This window comes from Pituophis catenifer, unplaced genomic scaffold (assembly GCF_029215685.1).
Source record: "Pituophis catenifer annectens isolate HBS135680 unplaced genomic scaffold, rPitCat1.0.hap2 SCAF_3, whole genome shotgun sequence".
NCBI classification, from domain to species: Eukaryota; Metazoa; Chordata; class Lepidosauria; order Squamata; family Colubridae; genus Pituophis; species Pituophis catenifer.
Genome location: NW_027256883.1, coordinates 212,386,470 through 212,407,309, shown reverse-complemented (window position 1 = coordinate 212,407,309; position 20,840 = coordinate 212,386,470). Strand labels below are relative to the sequence as shown.

At 43.6% G+C, this 20,840-nt stretch overlaps 1 protein-coding gene across 1 annotated transcript; it reads right to left on the bottom strand.

Moving 5' to 3' along the window:
- Positions 1-14: 14 nt before the first annotated feature.
- On the bottom strand, positions 15-18,008 carry LOC139315113 (tyrosine-protein phosphatase non-receptor type substrate 1-like). The gene is made up of 4 exons (XM_070941133.1): positions 17,933-18,008; positions 15,311-15,625; positions 13,331-13,657; positions 15-49 (listed from the first exon to the last, which is right to left on the bottom strand). The coding sequence occupies exons 1-4, from the start codon at positions 18,006-18,008 to the stop codon at positions 15-17; spliced, it is 753 nt and encodes a 250-aa protein (XP_070797234.1).
- Between the last annotated feature and the right edge of the window lie 2,832 nt (positions 18,009-20,840).

The following is a 20,840-nucleotide window of genomic DNA, read 5'->3' as shown; positions in this document are numbered from 1 at the left end:
GCAGGAGAAATATCTCAGGTGACTTTGCGTCTTGCCCAACAGATCTTTCCTACAGCAGAAGGAGCAAAAGAGGAACTCTTATTTCCTCCTTGTAAATTCAGACCATTTCCCTAGTTTGAGTTATTAAGGAAGTGACCAATATCCGCCCAAGGAGGTCCTAGACATTCACAGGAGTCCCATTGTCTGATTGATTGGTTGACTCCAGTGACTTGAAGGTTCGACCAAATGACAGTTGGACCTGGGTTTGGAATTAGTATTTAGTGGATGATGATTTATAGAAAGCCAGGAGTCTATTGTGTCGGAGGCAGTAGATGTTTGGCAGCTGATGGGACTTGGAGGTGGCCACCAAGGTATGTCCAAGTTGGTGATGTCACCATTGCCTGGGAACACCCAATGGGGGCTCCCCTCTCAGCCCTGCATGGGTTCCCACCAAAGTGGTACCTATTTATCTACTTGCATTTTGATATGCTTTTGAACTTCTAGGTGAGCAGGAGCAGGAGCGAGTGGTGGGAGCTCGTCCCATCACGGAGTATCTGGGTCTCGAACGTGGACTTGCTGATCGTCAAGTCAAACCATAGAGCCACCATGCCCTTTTATAGTAATAGCAATAGACTTATATACCACTTCACAGCACTTCATAGCCCTCTCTAAGCCGTTTAGAGAGTCAGCATATTACCCCCAATATGGGGACAATCTGGGTCCTCATTTTACAGACGTCAAAAAGATAAAAGGCTGAGTCTAACCTTGAGCTGGTTGGAATCGAACCGCTGACAGTCGGCAGAATCAGCCTGCAATACTGCATTCTAACCACTGTGCCACCACGTCTCTTTTGATGGGTTTGGAGTAATCATCAAGGTCTTTCACGGGGGGGGGGGAATCCATACAGGTAGACCTCAATCCATGGTCACAATTGGGACCAGAATTTCCATCGCTAAGCAAGTTGTATGTTCATTGAGTCATGACCAACTTTATGGCTCTTTTTACCACGGGTTGTTAAGCGAATCACTGCTGTGGTTCAACTTATCTCTGTTAAACTCTGTTGTTAAGTAAATCCACCTTCCCCCATTGACTTTGCTTGTCTGAAGCCAGCTGGGAAGGTTACAAAGGGTGATCACAAAACTCTGGCATGCCACAACCCTTGTAAATACCGGTTGGTTGCCCAGGACCCAAATTTTGATCACATGACCACACAGATGGTGCTGTGATCACAACTGCAAGGAAGATTTTTTTATTATTATTATTTGATTTATATGCCGCCCTTCTCCAGAGACTCAGGGCGGCTTACAATGCGTTAAGCAATAGCCTTCATCCTTTTGTATATTTATACAAAGTCAGCTTATTGCCCCCACAAACTGGGTCCTCAATTTACCTACCTTAGAAAGGATGGAAGGCTGAGTCAACCTTGAGCCTGGTGAGATTCGAACTTACTTTAATTGCAGACAGCTTGTGTTAAATTACAGTGCTTCTGTCTGTTGAGCTAAACCAGGCTCCTGGTTTAGATTGTCAGTCACTTGTTGTCATTACTTGTTCTGCCCCAGCTACAGACCCCAAAGTACGCAGCACACACAAAAACTATACAAAGATTATTTTACTCAAATAACTCAGTCTTTTGCAACCAAAGGCTGTTAATAAACTTCCTTAACAGCCTACAAAATTTCTAAGATAAGGTAATCACAGTCTTACTAGAGTTGGCAGAAAGCTCGGAAGCAATTTTACAGAGAATCCAGACGCTAAGGAGTGTTTATGTTTATGTTTATGTTTTATGTTTTATTTGATTTGTATACCGCCCTACTCCCGAAGGACTCAGGGCGGTGAACAGCCAAACAATAAAATAACATAGATACAAAAAATTTAAAAAACCAGATAAAATCAAATTAAATCATTTTGGCCCAGACAAATTAAAACACCCCAATAATTTAAAAACAGATTAAAATTTACATATTTAAAAAGGGAAGAGATTAGGCCAAGCCCGCCTGATGGAATAAAAAGGTGTGAACTAAAGTTGTTCTCTACAGCTTTCTGCAATTGGCTTTCCTCCTTAAATAGGCTAAGGGAGTGGCCAATTAGCCCCAAGTCTTACTCTCGAGGAGACCTCCTCCTGAGGAGCCACTCCTGCCTTTTGGCACTCTGCGCACCTGTGCATTGAGAAGAGGCTCCTCCTCTTCGTCCTCTTCACTTATGGAAGCTTCTGGAGGTTCTGAAGGCCCTGGCTGAATCCCTGCCTCTGGCACCACATCTTCTCCAGCCTCCTCACTGTCCGACTTGAGTGCCAGCTACACAGGCTGCTGGCGCAGCACCACACCAGCCTCCTCGCTGTCAGAATCAGCTACAATCTGCACAGGCAGCAATCCACACGGGCCACAACATTACTGAACTCGCTTTGAACATTCATTAAAGGAATGGTTGTCAACCCCGAAGCTGGCCTGACCAAAGCCAACTTTTTTTTTGTTTACATTTATTTTTATTAAACCATTTTCTTCATTTTACATCACAATTTCCATCTTTACAATATTCCTGTACTGGTCCAATATGTTTGTTGTTGTTATTGTTATTCTGAATATTTTTTTTTACATCTTATGTTTTCTAACATACTATTTCTAGTTTGTTAATCATCTTTTCTTGTTAATTTCCTAATCTTTCTGTCAGATTTGGAAGGCAATTTTCTTTTTTTTTGCTTCTTAACTGCCACATATTTTAGCTGGGGAAGTTGGGAGGGAGTTGCTCTTGGAGCAGTAGAAAGTTAGTCATAACAGCATTCTGTATTCAAGGACTTTTGCCTGCGTATGATGGAGACTGCCTGAAGATTGTATCCGGTGGAGTGTGAAGAGTTGATTGGACAATGTGATGAATTGTGGGTGTGGGACAGGGCTGTGAACTGTCAGCTGGGTGGAGAAAACCTGGAAGCTTTCAGATTCGGGTTTTCCCAGATGTGCCAACATGGCATCTCTAATAAATTGGAACTTTGAGAAAATTCAAGCCTCAGAGCTTTATTTCGTTGGGGGTGTTCCTGATACTTTGCATCTACTATCCAACCAGTTGTACCATACATTCCAAATCAAAAAATATTCCGTTTCTCCTTTGTCTTTTATTTCCATTGTCAGCCTAGCCATCTCTGCCAAAATCTAATATTTTCTTTATCACCATTTCTTCAGCTGGTACGTTTCCATTTTTCCAATTTTGCGCGTAAACAATTCTAGCCGCTGTTATTACATGTAATATTAGATATAAGGTTTTTTTTTAATTATAATTCCCTGTTAATGTGCCTAGTAAGAATATATCCGGTTTTAGCTCTATTTGTTGTTTTACTATTTCCTATTTGTTGTTTTACTATTTCCTATTTTGGTGGGAAGGTAACAGTGTTCCATGTGCCTTTGGCATTGAGTCATGCTGGCCACATAACCACGGAGATGTCTTCTGACAGCGCTAGCTCTTCAGCTTTGAAACGGAGATGAGCACTGCCCCCTAGAGTCGGGAATGACTAGCACATATGTGCGAGGGGAACCTTTACCTTTATCTAGCCACTTTCTTATCCTTGTCCAGTATTTTTTTGCTACTGGGCAAGTCCAGCACATGTGATAGTATGTTCCCTGCGTCTGTTTACATTTCCAACATTTCGGTGATCTGTTTGGAAACATTTTTGCTGGAGGTAGATGCCATCTATAAAACATTTTGTATAAGTTTTCTCTATATACTGCCGACATTGTCAATTTGACCGAAGCCATCTTGACAGCTTCAGTGTTGCCACACTGGAGCTGAGGGATAGGGAGAGGGTGGGAGTAGAGATAGCTGGGATTTTGTAGTCAAAACAAAATACGTTCTCTTGGGAACCAAGGACGTTCTCACACCTGGTCGGAGGAAGGCGGAGTGATGTCACCAGGCAACCAGACAGCGCTGTGATTGGACCATGTGACTGATTGTTTTGAGAGAGTGACTAACTTTTACTTTTAATTAGGTGAAAACCAGGGGAACCTTTCACCAGAACTGTGCCAATATCATATATCCATTAAAGCTATTCTTTGAGGAATCTATCTGCCTCGGAGTTTTGTTTGCTATGGGTCTATTACTTGGAACCTGACAATGGTCATGAGTCAAAAACTACCTGTACAATGCACCAGGGGTACAATAGCATAAGCACTTTTTTTGTGCCTGTTCACCGCCCTGAGTCCTTCGGGAGTAGGGCGGTATATAAATTTAATAAAAACAAAACAAAGCAAAAAACAAACTTAGGCTTATATACCGCTTCCAAATGCTTCACAGCCCTCTCTAAGCAGTTTACAAAGTCAGCATGTTGACCCCAACAATTCAGGCCCTCATTTTACCGACCTCTGAAGGATGGGAGGCTGAGTCAACCTTGAGCCGGTGTGGATCGAACTGCTGGCAGTCGGCAGAATTAGCCTGCAATACTTCATTTTAGCCACTGCGCCACCACAGCTCGGAAGGAAGAAAGGGAGAAAGGGAGAAAGGGAGAAAGGGAGAAAGGGAGAAAGGGAGAAAGGGAGAAAGGGAGAAAGGGAGAAAGGAATAGCAATAGCACTTAGACTTATATACTGCTTCCAAGTGCTTCATAGCCCTCTCTAAGCGGTTTACAGAGTCAGTCTGAAGGATGGGAGGCTGAGTCAACCTTGAGACAGTGAGGATCGAACTGCTGGCAGTCGGCAGAATTAGCCTGCAATACTTCATTTTAGCCACTGCACCACCACAGCTCGGAAGGAAGAAAGGGAGAAAGGGAGAAAGGGAGAAAGGGAGAAAGGGAGAAAGGGAGAAAGGGAGAAAGGGAGAAAGGGAGAAAGGAATAGCAATAGCACTTAGACTTATATACTGCTTCCAAGTGCTTCATAGCCCTCTCTAAGCGGTTTACAGAGTCAGTCTGAAGGATGGGAGGCTGAATCAACCTTGAGCCAGTGAGGATCGAACTGCTGGCAGTCGGCAGAATTAGCCTGCAATACTTCATTTTAGCCACTGCACCACCACAGCTCGGAAGGAAGAAAGGGAGAAAGGGAGAAAGGGAGAAAGGAATAGCAATAGCACTTAGACTTATATACCGCTTCCAAGTGCTTCATAGCCCTCTCTAAGCAGTTTACAGAGTCAGCATATTTCCCCCCAACAATCTGGGTCCTCATTTTACTGACCTCGGAAGGCTGAGTCAACCTTGAGCCAGTGAGGATCGAACTGCTGGCAGTCGGCAGAATTAGCCTGCAATACTTCATTTTAGCCACTGCGCCACCACAGCTTGGAAGGAAGAAAGGAAGAAAGGAAGAAAGGAAGAAAGGAAGAAAGGAAGAAAGGAAGAAAGGAAGAAAGGAAGAAAGGAAGAAAGGAATAGCAATAGCACTTAGACTTATATACCGCTTCCAAATGCTTCACAGCCCTCTCTGAGCAGTTTACAGAGTCAGCATGTTGACCCCAACAATACAGGTCCTCACTTTACTGACCTTGGAAGGCTGAGTCAACCTTGAGCCTGGTGAGATTTGGACTGCCAAATTGTAGGCAGCCAGCAGTCAGGAGAAGTACTGCCTTCTAACCACTGCACCACTGGGAGTGGTAGGAGCTATTTTAGGCCTAAGGTTCATTGGTTGCAAGTGGGGGCAGGGGTGGGAATAGTGAAATGGAGCCATTTTGAAATTTTGAACTTTAAGCATTTAAATTTCTTTTGAGGACTTTGACTTTGCTTTTCTCAAAGGTGCTTTTTCAAGAGGCAACTGAACTTTCTGGTTTTTTTTTTTTGTTGTTGTTTTTTGGGGAAGATGTTTTGTTTCTCCTCCAAGATGCTTCTTCAGCTGAAATCTTCTTGCATAAGAAGCAAAAGCTTCCTGGATGAGAAACAAAATGTCTTCGAAGAAAAACAAGGACGTCGAGTTGCCTCTTAAAAAAGCACCTTTGTGTTGTGGCTCCGTTACCTGAGCCTGTGTCATCGGCAGGAGAGGACTCCGAGAGTGAAGGAGAGGAGTTGGCAAGGCCTCCCTCTCCAGGACCCTCCTCTCTGGCAATGCCTTCGGTGTCCACCAAGGGCAAGAGATAGGGCCGGGGCCAAGCACGTCCACGCAGCCACAGATGGACAGTGATGAGGGTAATGAGTCTTGGCTGGACCACACCAGCGTCGCAGAGATAAGCGCACGCAACAGAAGAAAAGGCGTGCCCAAGAGTAGGCTGAGTCACTGGACCACACCCCACAGGATATAAAAGGGAGCGTGGTGGCCAGTCAAACCTTGTGACGAACAAAGCTGAAAGCTTCCACGCCATTCTGCATTGCCGGACTTTTGCTGGATTATCTTTGCACTTGATTGACTCCGTAATTATTGAGCTGTTTCTTTTGATGTACCAGGAGTGGGGAGAAGTTATCTCTCCTCTTCGTAAATAATAAACTCTTGGCAGGCAGCCACTAGGTTGTTGCCAAGTTCCGTTATCATAAGGAAAAGGATTTTGCCGGCTGGTTTGGTCTCTAACTCTTGAACGTCTGTTGGTGTGTGTGCGTGTGGTTGGGGACAGAACACTTTGGGGCAACCATGACTTGGGTGGCAGAGAATCTTTACAGGCTTTTAGCTATGCAATTTGGGATGAACATCCTTTGAATGATGTGGGAGTAGGAATAAGGATCCAGTTATTTTAAACAATTTTCGTCCTGTCTCCAACCTTTGCTTTATTGCGAAGGTTGTTGAGAGAGTGGTGGCACGTCAGCTCCCGCTGGTCCTGGATGAAGCATCATACCTAGACCCGTACTAGTCGGGCTTCAGGCCCGGGTACAGCACAGAGACGGCATTGGTCGCACTGGTGGATGATCTCTGGAGGGCTAGGGACAGAGGATACTCCTCTGCCCTGGTCCTGTTAGATCTCTCAGCGGCTTTTGATACCATCGATCATGGTATCTTGCTGCGGCGCCTCGAGGAGTTGGGAGTGGGAGGCACTGTTTTACGGTGGTTCTCCTCCTGCTTCTTGGGACGCTCGCAAGCGGTGTCGGCGGGGGGGCAGAGGTCGACCCCAAGGCCCCTCACATGTGGGGTTCCTCAGGGGTCAGTTCTCTCTCCCCTGCTGTTTAACATCTATATGAAGCCGCTGGGGGATATCATCTGTGGTTTGGGGGTGGGGTATCATCAGTATGCTGATTTATTTATTTATTTATTTATTTATTTATTTATTTATTTATTATTGAATTTCTATACCGCCCTTCTCCCTGAGGACTCAGGGCGGTGTACAGCCAGAATTAAAAAACATGCAGTACAAATATTAAAAAACAATTAAAAGATATATAAATTTGGCCCAATTAAAACTCATTACCAATTAAAACATTTAAAACATTTAAAAACATTTAAAAATTTCTTCTTAAGCCAGCCCGGCTTGGTTGAAAAAATGGGTTTTAAGGGCACGACGGAAGGCACTGAGGGACTCAGGGCAGTGAACAGCCAAAATAAAATACAAAGACATACAAAAGTTAAAAAACTATTAAAAACAGATTAAATAATTTAGGCTCAAAAAACAAATTAAAACATCCAATTTATCTAAAAAACATTTAAAACCCAATTTAAAAACCAATTTAAAAGGGAGAGTTAGGCCAGAGCAGCCTGTTGGAATAAAAACGTTTTTAGGGCGCGGCGGAAGGTGCGTAAGTCTTGGATCCTCCGTATCTCCGGGGGGAGCTCGTTCCAGATGGCAGGTGCCCCCACAGAGAAGGCTCTCCCCCTGGGGGCCGCCAATCGACATTGTTTGGCCGATGGCACCCTAAGAAGCCCCTCTCATATTAAAGATATTCATATTAAAGTCACGGAACACATATATTGCCTGGACAACTTGTTAGGCTCAAACCATATCCTAACAGATATCACTCGCAGCAAGGTGGGGCAGCCCAGGCAGCGGAAGAGGTGGTGGCGATGGCCGGAAACTTAGTGCGGAAGAGAAACGCTGTACTTGCCTTCGTGCAGCAACAGCATTCCGCCTTCATTGCGGTACATTTGTGCTCAAGGCAGCCCTTGCCACCCGCTGCTTTGGGCTTGGAGTGGTGGCATGGGTCAGGTCAGCAGGAGACCATGTGGTGGCAGTGGCGAACAAGGCAGGCCAGTGTCTCAGGGCGGAGAGCCAGTCACGTATCTCCCCAAGCGACCGAGGCAGGCCCTGCAGCACCAACAACGGCGGGAAGTAACTGCCTGTTGTGGCCCCGCCCTCTGAGCCTGTCCCATCGGAGGAAGAAAGCTCCGAGCATGAGGAAGAGGAGTCAGCCAGGCCTCCCTCTCCAGGCCCCTCCCCTCTGGCACTGTCTCAGGTGCCGGCCGAGGGAGAGGAGATTAGCAGGGAGACAGGTGGCTCGGATGAGAGCGACGGAGAAACATCATTCCTGGACGCACGCCTCCGAAGGCGTGATAAACGATTGCAGCAGCTCAGGAGGCGTGCTAGGGATTAGAACTGAGTCACTGGACCGCACCCCAGAGACTATATAATAGAGGGTGGTGGCCAGTGATCCTTGTGACGAACAAAACTAACCTTGGATAGTCACTAAAGCCTTTTTCGGAACTGCTGGGAGGAATATTTATTGTTGTTGGACGTTTGGAAGCTGAGTATATTATCTTTCTGTTTTCTGTGGAAATAAAAGCATTTGGCAGACGGCGTGTATATCACTGCCAAGTTGGAGATAAAGAGCTGGGTGTGTTCCAAGTGCTTCCTTAACCCTCGGCTGGCTGTGTTTGTGTGTGTGTGTGTGGACGGGGACAGATCACTGCCTGCCGTTTTCTGCTGCATACATCTTTTAAAAAACCTGACGGTCGGACAGCGAAATGCAGCAAGAGATGAGGCACTGGAGAATCAGACGCTGCTTCTCTCCGCCACAGTATTTCCCAGACACGGCTTACAGCTCCAAGCCCAAAGCGGTCCTGCACTAAGGCTCTGGCTATCGCCACCACTGCTTTGGCTGCCTGCACTGCCCCACTTTGCCACAACAGTGCCATGTCCTCAACAGTCGGCTTTCGGGGGGGGGGGTGTAAAATCCATCCATTGTACATGTGATGGCCGATCCCCGGAATCCCTGTTCCATATTACATTCGTGTGTCCCCCACTACCAGGATATAAGATCAAGACTCATTTCTCCTATTTCCCAGAGATTCCCTGGTTCACCTGATATGTTCAGCCTTTATTTCCTACTCCAGGACGCAGACCCCAATATAACTCTAAAGGTGGCAAAAATTTTTGCTGCAGTCGTGGCTGGAAAAAAACGGGAAAAGAGATGGGTAAGCCCGACGGCAGAGGATCACTAGTATTTATTTATTTTTATTTATTTATTTTATTAAATTTCTATACTGCCCTTCTCCCGAAGGACTCAGGGCGGTGAACAGCCAGAAGATAAAACACAGGAAATACAAAATCTAAAATAAATTAAAACAAATTAAATAATTTAGGCTGAATTTTAAAATACCCCATAATTAAACAGATTAAAGATTTATGTTTAAAATTTAAATTTAAAAGAGGAGATGATTTAGTATTGACAGTACAGATTGTATTTGAGGCAGTAGATGGTGTACTGTCCCATGATCTATCCATAATTGTAAAATATGCTCCCTTTCTTTGTCTATTTTAATTTGGTCTCATACCACAATAAAAGCTTACTACTTACTACTAATTACTACTACACAACAGCGCCATTAGCTCGCTCCAGCCGGTGAGGGCTGCGCTACTCCTTGCACCATTTCTTGTACCAATCCTCTATGGTGGAGATTTCCATCCACACCCGGAGCGAGTCTCCCTCTCCCTCTCCTTACCTTCTCAGGCCAGGCGAGGAGTGACTGGGAGAGGACAGTCAAGCGGCGGGACCAGCCGGTTCGCTGAACTGCACAAAAAGTTAACAAACGGTTCACCTGAACCGGTGTGAACCAGCTGAATCCCAACACTGCTTATAAGTGGTTATTTCAGAAAGTTTATTGTGGGATTTTTTAAAAAAACCTTCCCATTTTAACTGAAGTTGTTTAATCAGGAATCAACATCAGTCTTAAAACTTCCTGACTATGTGGGGATATTTTGATGTTTAACCACAAGAGGGAGTCAAAAACCAGAATATTGCTTGTAATAGAATAAAAGTGTAGTGAGGCTATTTAAACACAAGAGGAAGAAAAAGAGCAAGCTACTAATTTAGCAGAATAAGCCTCACAAACAATTCATAGTTTCATGAGCCTTCTGTAAGCAAACGCTTTTTACTTTTCTTTCTTTCCTAAACATTTCAATGCATGCCCAAAAGAACAATTTCTTCATTTCTTTCTTTCTTTCTTTCTTTCTTTCTTTCTTTCTTTCTTTCTTTCTTTCTTTCTTTCTTTCTTTCTTTCTTTCTTTCTTATAAAGAATGAGCATTTACATTTCAAGGAAAATTCGATTAAGTCCCAGACATGGCAAAACAAAGAAAGGTTATTTTTATTTTTAATCTCCGTATTGATTTCACAGGCTTATATAACTTTATACATTTGGGAGAGCAAAGCACTCATGATACAAGCATTTTAATAATATTATTATTGATTCCCTAATCGGATCCTTTCTCATCCTGAAAATCTGTGCGGAACAGGAGTCCCTAACTTGAAGTTCCAGACTGTCTCACTTCCTGGGATGTAATTGAACGAGATTTTGTCCTCTTGCGTCCAAACACTTTGGTTAGGAAAAGGCAAGAGATGAAAAGAAGGATGGCTATTCGGCTCAGGAAAAGCGCGATGCAGAGAAAAATGATGGATTGTTCCTGGGAGTCTGTGGAGAAAAGACAGCGGATTAACAAAATAGAATAACAGAGTTGGAAGGGACCTTGGAGGTCATCTAGTCCAACCCACTGCTCAAGCAGGAGACCCTATACCATTGCGGACAAATAGTTGGCCAGTCTCTTCTTAAAAACCTCCAGTGATGGAGCACCCACAACTTCTGGTGGCAAGCTGTTCCACTGGTTAATTGTCCTCACTGTTAGGAAGGTTCTCCTTAATTCTTCTTGTCTTGCCTTCTGGTGCTTTGGAAAGGACCCCTCTTCTTTGTGGCAGCCCCTCAATATTGGAACACTGCGATCGTGTCACCCTTAGTCCTTCTATTCCAGGGGTGTCAAACTCGATTTCATTGAGGGCCTCATTAGGGTTGTGTTTGACCTCGGGGGCCCGGTGTGGGCGTGGCAGGGTGGGCATGGCCAGCTCGACCTCACTCGTGTTGGGGGCGCCTGTGGAGGCCCGAGCGCTCTGCCAGTGAAAACAGGCTCCCGAGCTCCATTTTCAGCTGAGACGGCCTCCTGCAACCCTCTGCCAGCAAAAATGGAGCCCAGGAAGGCAGCACGCAGTCCTCCTCCTGGCCCCCTTGGGCCAGATCTAAGCACCCTACAGAGCAGATGGGGCCCATGGGCCCTGAGTTTGATACCCCTGTTCAGAGGTGGTATTCAGCAGGTTCTGACTAGTTCTGGAGAACCGGTAGCAAAAATTTTGAGTAGTTTGGAGACCTAGTAGATACCACCTCTGACTGGCCCCGCCCCCATCTATCTTCTCCCTCCCGAGTCCCAGCTGATCGGGAGGAAATGGGGATTTTGCAGTAACCTTCCCTTGGAGTGGGGTGGGAATGGAGATTTCACACTATCCTTCCCCTGCAACGCCCACCAAGCCACGCCCACCAAGCCATGCCATGCCCACCAAGCCACACCCACAGAACTGGTAGTAAAAAAAATTTGAATCCTACCACTGCCCCTGTTCTAGTCACTAGACTTACCCAATTCCTGAATATATATATACACATATACATATACATATACATATACATATACATATACATATACATATACATATACATATACATATACATATACATATATTTGTTTTCTGAGGTTTTCGCGGGTGTTTGTATGTAGGTCTTTGGTTATTCGGGTTTTCTCCCGCGTAAAATTGGAAGTGTCTTGGCGATGTTTTGATGAAGTCTCATTCGTCATGTGACGAAGTCTCATTCATCATCTTCAGGCTGGTGTTTTTGGCTTCGTGCTTCTAGGAGCAATTTGCACCAGCCTGAAGATGACGAATGAGACTTCGTCAAAATGCCGCCAAGACACTTCCAATTTTACGCGGGAGAAAACCCAAATAACCAAAGACCTACATATATACATAATATATATATATATATATATAATAGTAGGTTTTTGTATGTATTTTTCTTCAACTGGGTATTTTCCTACGTAAACCAAGTTTCTCAAATTGCGGCCATAGCTCAGTGAAATCACATCCACATAGGCAGCAAAATGCATGCTTGCTGTCTGAAGAAGCCTAGGATAGTGGATGTGATTTCACTACTCCATTCTCTCTTCCCCTTCTCTCTCTTTCTTTAGTTTTACTTTTATTTTATACTTTGATAATTTCAATAAAAATTATACAGATTTTGGTCCCAGTTCTTAGTTATGTAGAAAGTTAGCACCCCACCCCTTCTAGAAGAATGAAATATTTTGAGACATATTTAAAAATATTAAATTCCCCCTAAATATATTCACTCCATGGCTTAGGACCTGGTTACCTACGGGACCGCCTGCTACCACTGAGAGCCTCCCACCGGCCAGTACGCTCCCATAGAGAGGGGCTCCTCCGGGTGCCGTCGGCCAGACAATGTCGACTGGCGGCCCCTAGGGGGAGAGCCTTCTCTGTGGGGGCACCTACAATCTGGAACGAGCTCCCCCCGGAGATACGGAGGATCCCGGATCTGCACACCTTCCGTCGCGCGCTTAAGACTTTTTTATTTCATCAAGCTGACCTGGCCTAAATCTTCTCCCCTTTTTAAATGTAAATTTTAATTTGTTTTTAAATTATGGGGTATTTTAAATTCAGCCAAATTATTTAATTCGTTTTTAATTTATTTTAAATTTTTGTATTTATGTGTTTTATCTTGTGGCTGTTCACCGCCCTGAGTCCTTCGGGAGAAGGGCGGTATAGAAATTTAATAATAATAAATAAAACAAATAAAAGAGAAATGGAAAGCTTAAGGAAGACATAAACTCAGTCCCAGCTCCCTGTCCCCAAACAGATATTTGATGCCCATTAAGAAGGTACTGCTCAAGCTACCGGTTTACCTGAACCGGTCTAAACCGGCAGCAGCCCACTTCTGGGTACAACAATTCACTTAGCAACTGTGGCAAGAAAGGTCGTAAAAATGAAGCAACACTCACTTAACACATGTTTCACTTAACAGCAGAAAATATGGGCTCAATGTTGGTCGTAAATCGAGGATGACCTATCCCGATGCCAAATTTCATATAGTGTAAAACAAATTTTATATCGTGTAAAACGAATTTGGAAAAAAAAAAAAAACAACCCTGCAGGTTATAAGTCAATAAAACCACTGAAGGAAAGTTTAGAAAGTCCACACTTACTTTCTGATATTTTAAGTGGCCTCGTAATGAAGAGGCTGGTGGTTTCAATGAGCAGAGGCTGGGAATCGCGATGGACCTGGCAATGGAACAGGGAGGAGTTCCTGCCTTTGGTGGCCAACACCTCCAGGTAGCTCTTGATGGAAAAGGTCCCATCACGATTTGAAATTCTCGAGGAAACCGTTCCTGTTCTACTTGAGGCATTCTTGGCAAACAACTCCACTTTGGCATCATTTGGATAAAAGCTTTCTGCGTGGCAAGCGACCATCACTCTGGCGTTCAGCTGGATGGGGGAAGGTGGAATGGTCGCAAGACGCATTTTGGGAGGAACTGAGCAAAGAAAGCAAAAAATAATCAGTCAGAAGAGCTTCAGATTCATGGTTCCTGCATGCAGAACATGGTAGAAGACCAACTGATTCTTCTCTCCAGTTGAGGCATTGAGGAAACCAGTAGATTCTTGGAACACAACCTGAGTGCATAAAATCCTGAGCCTGGTGGCAGGAAACCCAAGATCGGAACTGAACTCTTTTAAAAAGGAAAGGAATAAGGAACCCCATCCAAAGTTCAGCAAATCTCTGCCCCCATTTATTTATGTCAGATGGGCTTACTTACTTATTTACTTACTTACTTACTTACTTACTTACTTACTTACTTACTTACTTACTTACTTACTTTATTTGATTTATATACCACCCTACTCCCGAAGGACTCAGGGCGGTGAACAGCCAAACAGTAAAAATACATAGATACAAAATTTAAAAACAAAGTAAAATCGAATTAAACAATTTGGCCCAGACAGATTAAAACACCCCAATCTTTAAAAAACCGATTAAAATTTGCATAATTAAAAAGAAGGAAAAGATTTGGCCAGGCCCGCCTGGTGGAATAAAAAGGTCTTAAGAGCGCGGCGGAAGGTGCGCAGAGATACGGGATCCTCCGTATCTCCAGGGGGAGCTCGTTCCAGATCGTAGGTGCCCCCACAGAGAAGGCTCTCCCCCTGGGGGCCACCAGTCGACATTGTTTGGCCGACGGCACCCGGAGGAGCCCCTCTCTATGAGAGCGTACCGGCCGGTGGGAGGCTATTGGTAGCAGAAGGCGGTCCCGTAGATAGATTAGCTTGTTAGATTCCTATCCTGTCATTCCTATTGTTGGGAGAAATCTCCATCTGGTTCAGTTCCAGGCCGGGAGAAAGACACTGGAAACATGGAGGCTGATTGGAAAGATGGTTTAATGATGAAGCAGAAGCACATGGGTGCTTCTGGTGCAGCTGACCACATGGAGTTGAGAGTGGGGGGTATTTATACCTTCTCTTGCACTTTGCACTTGAGCTTCCTGTTCCTGTGCAACAACATGTGTTCTATTGGCTGTTGCAGCTAACTTTGTGGGTTGTCTGAGTCTCAGGCTTGGTTGAAGTTTGGACTGCTGATGCAATGTCCTTAGGAGATTGTGCAATGTGATGAGCTCTGCGGCTAAATGGGTTAATCCTATTATGTCCTGTGGGGGTCATGTCTTAATCTCATCACCCTGAAGCTGGAGATCTTTTGTCTTGTAGATAGGCTGGCCCAGTCTTTCTTAAAGGGCACCAAATATCTGGGGGGGGGGCAGGTAGCTGCTTTCTGTTTTTAAAACACGTTTCTTCTTTTATCATCCAGGGAAATATAATATTCTGCCTTTTTAACATTTCTCAAAACATTTCATTCTTCTAGGAAAGGGGTGGGTGCTAACTTTCTACACTTTGGATGTCAGCTTCTCACCCGCCTTCTTTCGATGACATATATTTGGCCACCCAACTCAAATCATGTGACTCTGGGCAGCGTGCAAAATCACTGAGCAAAAAAATACAAAGGAAAAAAACAGAGCACATCACTAAAGCAACATGAAACAATTCTTGGACAATCAGGATTATATATATATACTGTAATATATATATGCAGGTGAAGACTCCATAACTTCCTCCCTCTCTGCAACCCAAGGTTCACCTACCTCTTAAGACATCACCAAGTCGGAATTTCTCCGAAAACTTCTGAGTTGAGTTGTGATGCATCTGGCAGCTCAGCTGTGACTTCACATCTCCTTGTCCAAGCAGGATTTCCATACTGCTTGTCACACGGTACGTCCCTTCCCCCTTAAATTCAGTAGGCGAGATTTTGGTCTGGTTAGGCGGTATCCTTTCCCCATTCTTCATCCAATTGACATGGATATCTTTGGAAGATTCACTTGCAGAGCATTGAAAAGAGGCCCAAGATCCTGCCGTGATTCTGCCTGGTGGGCCACGAATCTGAGGCTGGGATGGTTCAACTGAGGGAGAAAGTAGAGACACATCAATTGATGTTCCTCAGAAACAACACAGGAGCCTCCAAGAGTGTTTTTGGTCACAGAGACCCAGCTTCCAAACATGGGATTTACTCCCATGTGTCTCTCAGTTGACTGGGAATATCTCCCTCCCTCCATCCCTGGAAATCAATAGGGATGGGGTCTACCTACCAACCATGGAGACTGTTGTGGCTCCGTTACCTGAGCCTGTGTCATCGGCAGGAGAGGACTCCGAGAGTGAAGGAGAGGAGTTGGCAAGGCCTCCCTCTCCAGGACCCTCCTCTCTGACAATGCCTTCAGTGTCCACCGAAGGGCAAGAGATAGGCCCGGGGCCAAGCACGTCCACGCAGCAACAGGTGGACAGTAATGAGGGAGATGAGTCTTGGCTGGATCCTTGGCAGCGTCACAGAGATAAGCGCGCGCAACAGAAGAAGAGGCGTGCCAGAAATTAGGCTGAGTCACTGGACCACACCCCACAGGGTATAAAAGGGGGTGAGGTGGCCATTCAGACTCTGTGACGGACAAAACTAACTACTATTGAGTCACATTGCATCTTTGGAAACAACATTATCTGCCTTGGATGTAATTACGGACTGGACTTGACAATTCTTGAACTGTGTGTATCTTGTTTATGAGTAAAGTTCTTGGCAAGCAGCTACTGGGTTGCTGCCAATCCTCTTATCGAAAGAATTTGTTGTCTGCCAGTTTATTTAACCCCCGGCTGTCTGTTTGTGTGCGTGTGTGAGACGGGGACAGAACAGAGACCACAATGCTTTTCCTTGAAACCATTTCTCTTTCTGAGACACTAGGTATGAACTTCACACAACAGTAGACATCTTCAAGGCAGATGGATGGATGTTGATGCTGAAGTTTGTGTTGGATCCTGGGATGACCTCACACACACACCCCTGGTTAATCATCTTAGTCACTCTTTTCTGAAATTTTTCCAAAGTCTCAACATCCTTTTTGTAGTATGGTGACCAGGGTGAAATGCTTCCGGTTCAGACCGGATCGCCTGATTCGGTAGCGATGGCGGCGGTTGGATCAGAGAACCGGTAGCAAAAATCCCTGCACACCCCCTCCCACCCCCATGCCCAGCTGAGCCGCACGATCATCAGAGGCTCTTTTTTTTTTTTTACTTTTAAAAGCATTTTTTCTACAACCTTTTCCAACGAAAAAATGCTTTTAAATTAAAAAAAAAAGGCTCTGATGATCGCACGGCTCAGCTGGGATCGTCAGAGGCTTTTCAAAGCATTTTTTTCGGCAACCTTTTCGGCTGAAGAAGTGGTAAGAAAAATACTTTGAAAAGCCTCTCTGATGATCCCAGCTGAGTTGCCTGATCGTCAGAGAGATCATCACTCTGCTAAACAACTAATTCGCTCAACACTGTCAAACTATTTACTAAGTCTGCGCTACTATTAATCTTCTCATCGTTCCCATCACCCATCTCCTCCCACTTATGACTGCATGACTGTAAACCTGTTGCTGGTATCCTTAAGATTTATATTGACTGTTTTCCTTATGACTTTCATTAAGTGTTGTACTTTATGATTCTTGACGAATGTATCTTTTCTTTTATGTACACCGAGAGCGTATGCACCAAGACAAATTCCTTGTGTGTCCAATCACACTTGGCCAATAAAAAATTCTATTCTATTCTATGGTTGTCCCAAAGGTGCTTTTTCAAGAGGCAACTGGACTTTCTGATTTTTCCTTTGAAAAACACTCTGTACTGTACAAAGACACCATACACTGACTCTAGAAAGAGTTTTTCTTGAGAACTATTGGTCATGTCTCTTTGGATAATTCCTTACAGTGCGAAGGATTAACCAATGGAACAGCTTGTCTCCAGGACTTGTGGGATCTCCATCACTGTAAGTTTCTAAGAAAAAATTGGACAACCATTTTTTGAGATGATATGAGGATTCCTGCCTTTGGCAGGGGGTTGGATTAGAAGACCTCCAAGGTCCCTTCCTTTCCAGATGTTGGAATCTATCAGAGGTTGAAGGTGTCCATACCAGATCAAACCAGGTGGCCCCAGTTGATCTACAGAACTTCAGAACTCTGATGATCTTCCTCAACTTGTTCACGTAATTACTCGGGTGGGAAGCAATGGAAGAAACCTTCTCCTCCCCAAACCTAACATCTGGCACTGGTCTTTGCTGTGGAATCATCTCAATGTTCAGAGAAGCCCATCAGGTTTGAAGCAACCTTAATATTCACCTTGCACTGGATTTTATTCCAGTAGCAGATCTGAGGATGGAATCTGTCTGATCAACTGCCAACACTCACCCAGATCTTGCAGAAGGAGGAGGAGCAGCAGCTGAAGTGGACCACAGATTATCTTGAAGGACCTCAAGGCAGCCATGCCGATAGCAGCAGAAGAGTCATCTGGGGTGACTTTGTGTCTTGCCCAACAGATCTTTCCTCCAGAGGGAGGAGCAAAAGAGGAACTCCCATTTCCTTTTTGTAAAGTTGAACCAACATGTCAAGTTTGAAATTTCTGGGTAAGTGACGGCATCGAGCCAATGAAGTCAGAGAAATTCTGCTTGTTTACTCAGGAGCAATAAAAAACCACCTCTAAATCAGCAATATTCAACAACTAGCCTTCCTGTCATCCCGAAAAGTACTTAGTAAATAGTACATTGTCTGGGTTAATTTACTTTATACAAAATACTAATAACAATAATACTACTATCTAGATATAGAATAGAGTAGAGTAGAGTAGAGTAGAGTAGAGTAGAGTAGAGTAGAGTAGAGTAGAATAACAGAGTTGGAAGGGACCTTGGAGGTCTTCTAGTCCAACCCCCTGGTTAGGCAGAAAAACCCTACACCATTTCAGACAAATGGTTATCCAACATCTTCTTAAAAATTTTCAGTGTTCTTTATAGGTTTTCATTTTGATGATATCCATGGCGTTTGGGTAGATCTGAGCTTCCATGGTCGATAACCATTCTGGAATTTTATTGTAGTGTGTTTTTTTAATGCCCTGCCATGTCTGATATAATGTTTGTCTAAGAATATGCCTCTGGAAATATCCATGTCGTTTATCGGTGCCCTCCCATAGAAATGCGTGCCATCCTCATTGTAGATTGAATCCTTCTAAATTTAGTAATCTTTTATTTTTAAGTTCCATCCATTCCTTAATCCAAATCAGTGCTGATGCTTTATAGTATGTTTCCCAGTCCGGTAGTGCTAGTCCTCCTCTTTCTCTTGTATCTTGTAGGTGTTTTATTTTAATTCTTGCTTTCTTCCCTTGTCAGATGTAGTCTGCTATTAATTTATTGAAATCCTTAAAGAAATTCTTCCCCGGTTTTATTGGGATCACTTGAAATAAATATAGAATTCTAGGTAGGACATTCATCTTAATTGAAGCGATCTTTCCTAAATGAGATAGTTGTATAAACGTATAAAGAATTGCTAAACAACCAAGGGGAACTAAGAACAAGAGAAGAATTGAAGGAGATGGGTACAGACATTGACTGGTGGCCATACTTACAAATAAAATCAAGGTATAAGAAAGATTCAGCTCAATTTGGATTCCAGAAAGGCCAATACGAACTAGATAAAATTTTACAAGGATCACAGGACAAATTGATAAAAAAAGTTTATAATTATTTATGAGGGTATAAATTAGAAGAAGAGGTGGTCAAAGAAAACATGATAATCTGGGCAAAGAATTATGGCTATAATATTGAATTGGACAAATGGGAAAAATTATGGACAATAAATTACAAATTAACAATGTCTGTACTCTATAAAGAAAATCTGCACAAAATGTTTTATAGGTGGCATCTCCCACCGGCCAGACTGGCAAGAATGTTCCCCAACACCTCCCCAACATGCTGGAAATGCAGACTACATAAAGGAACCTACTATCACATGTGGTGGACCTGCCCAAAGGCAAAACAATACTGGCAAATGATTAGAACACAAATAGAAGAAATTGCACAACAAAGAATAGAAATGAAGAAACCTTTCTACTAAGTATAATAAATGGACAATACAAAAAGGAAATGAAGTATTTATGTCAACTTGCAAAGCTTTCAAGTTGCCATGGGCAGGAGGGAGGGAGAACTGAAGTGAATTCCATACATTCTTTCTGACCGCAATCAGAAGGAGGGTGTTAGGTTTCACAGCCAGCCAAAGTGGTTAATTGGAGAATGTGATTTATGACATGGCCAGAGAGGAGGGGAGAGACAGGGTCATAGGGGAACATAAATCTACGTGGGATCAATTCTAACTGCATCCAAGTATTGCCGGAATGGTGCTCCTAATAAATGACTATATTTCCTTTGAAGTTTGGATCATGGCTCATGAATTAATTAGGGCATCTTTTGGAAACTTGACAATTTAATCATTCATATAATAACAGCAGCACGAATAATTTTTGCACAAAATTGGAAGAATAATGACATACCAACAGAAGATAGAGTAATTAGTAAAATCGTGGAATGTGCAGAAATGGACAGACTCACAAAAGAATTACAAGAAAAAGAGGAACATGACTACTATCTAGTATGGGAGAAGTGGTACATTTGGTCGGAAGATAGAAAAGGAAAAAAAGATTAGGAAGTGACTGGAACAACCTAATATAGAAATAGGAACATAAACCATTAATGCAGGTTAACAGTGAATTACAAAGAGAGATATAAGAGAATAGACCAAAACAAGGAGGAGTCAAAAGCACAAATAAGAGCATAGATTACAGTTGCGACAACTTTGATAAGATGTATATTGAACTTTTGTTTACCTGCTCTGTATGTTTTGTTGTTACTTGTTTTGTTTTGTTTGTATTTTTAAATAAATAAAATTTATATATAAAAAAAGATTCCAGTGTTGGAGCATTCACAACTTCTGCAGGCAAGTTGTCCACTGATTCATTGTTCTCACTGTCAGGAAATTTCTCCTTAGTTCCAAGTTGCTTCTCTCCTTGATGAGTTTCCACCCGTTGCTTCTTGTCCTGCCCTCAGGTGCTTTGGAGAATAGCTTGACTCCCTCTTCTTTGGGGCAGCCCCTGAGATATTGGACCACTGCTATCATGTCTCCCCTGGTCCTTCTTTTCATTAAACTAGACATACCCAGTTCCTGCAACTGTTCTTCATATGTTTTAGCCTCCAGTCCCCTAATCATCTTTGTTATATATAATAATAATCTTTCAACTTCTAAGCTTTACATAGACTAGTGGTTCCCAACCGTT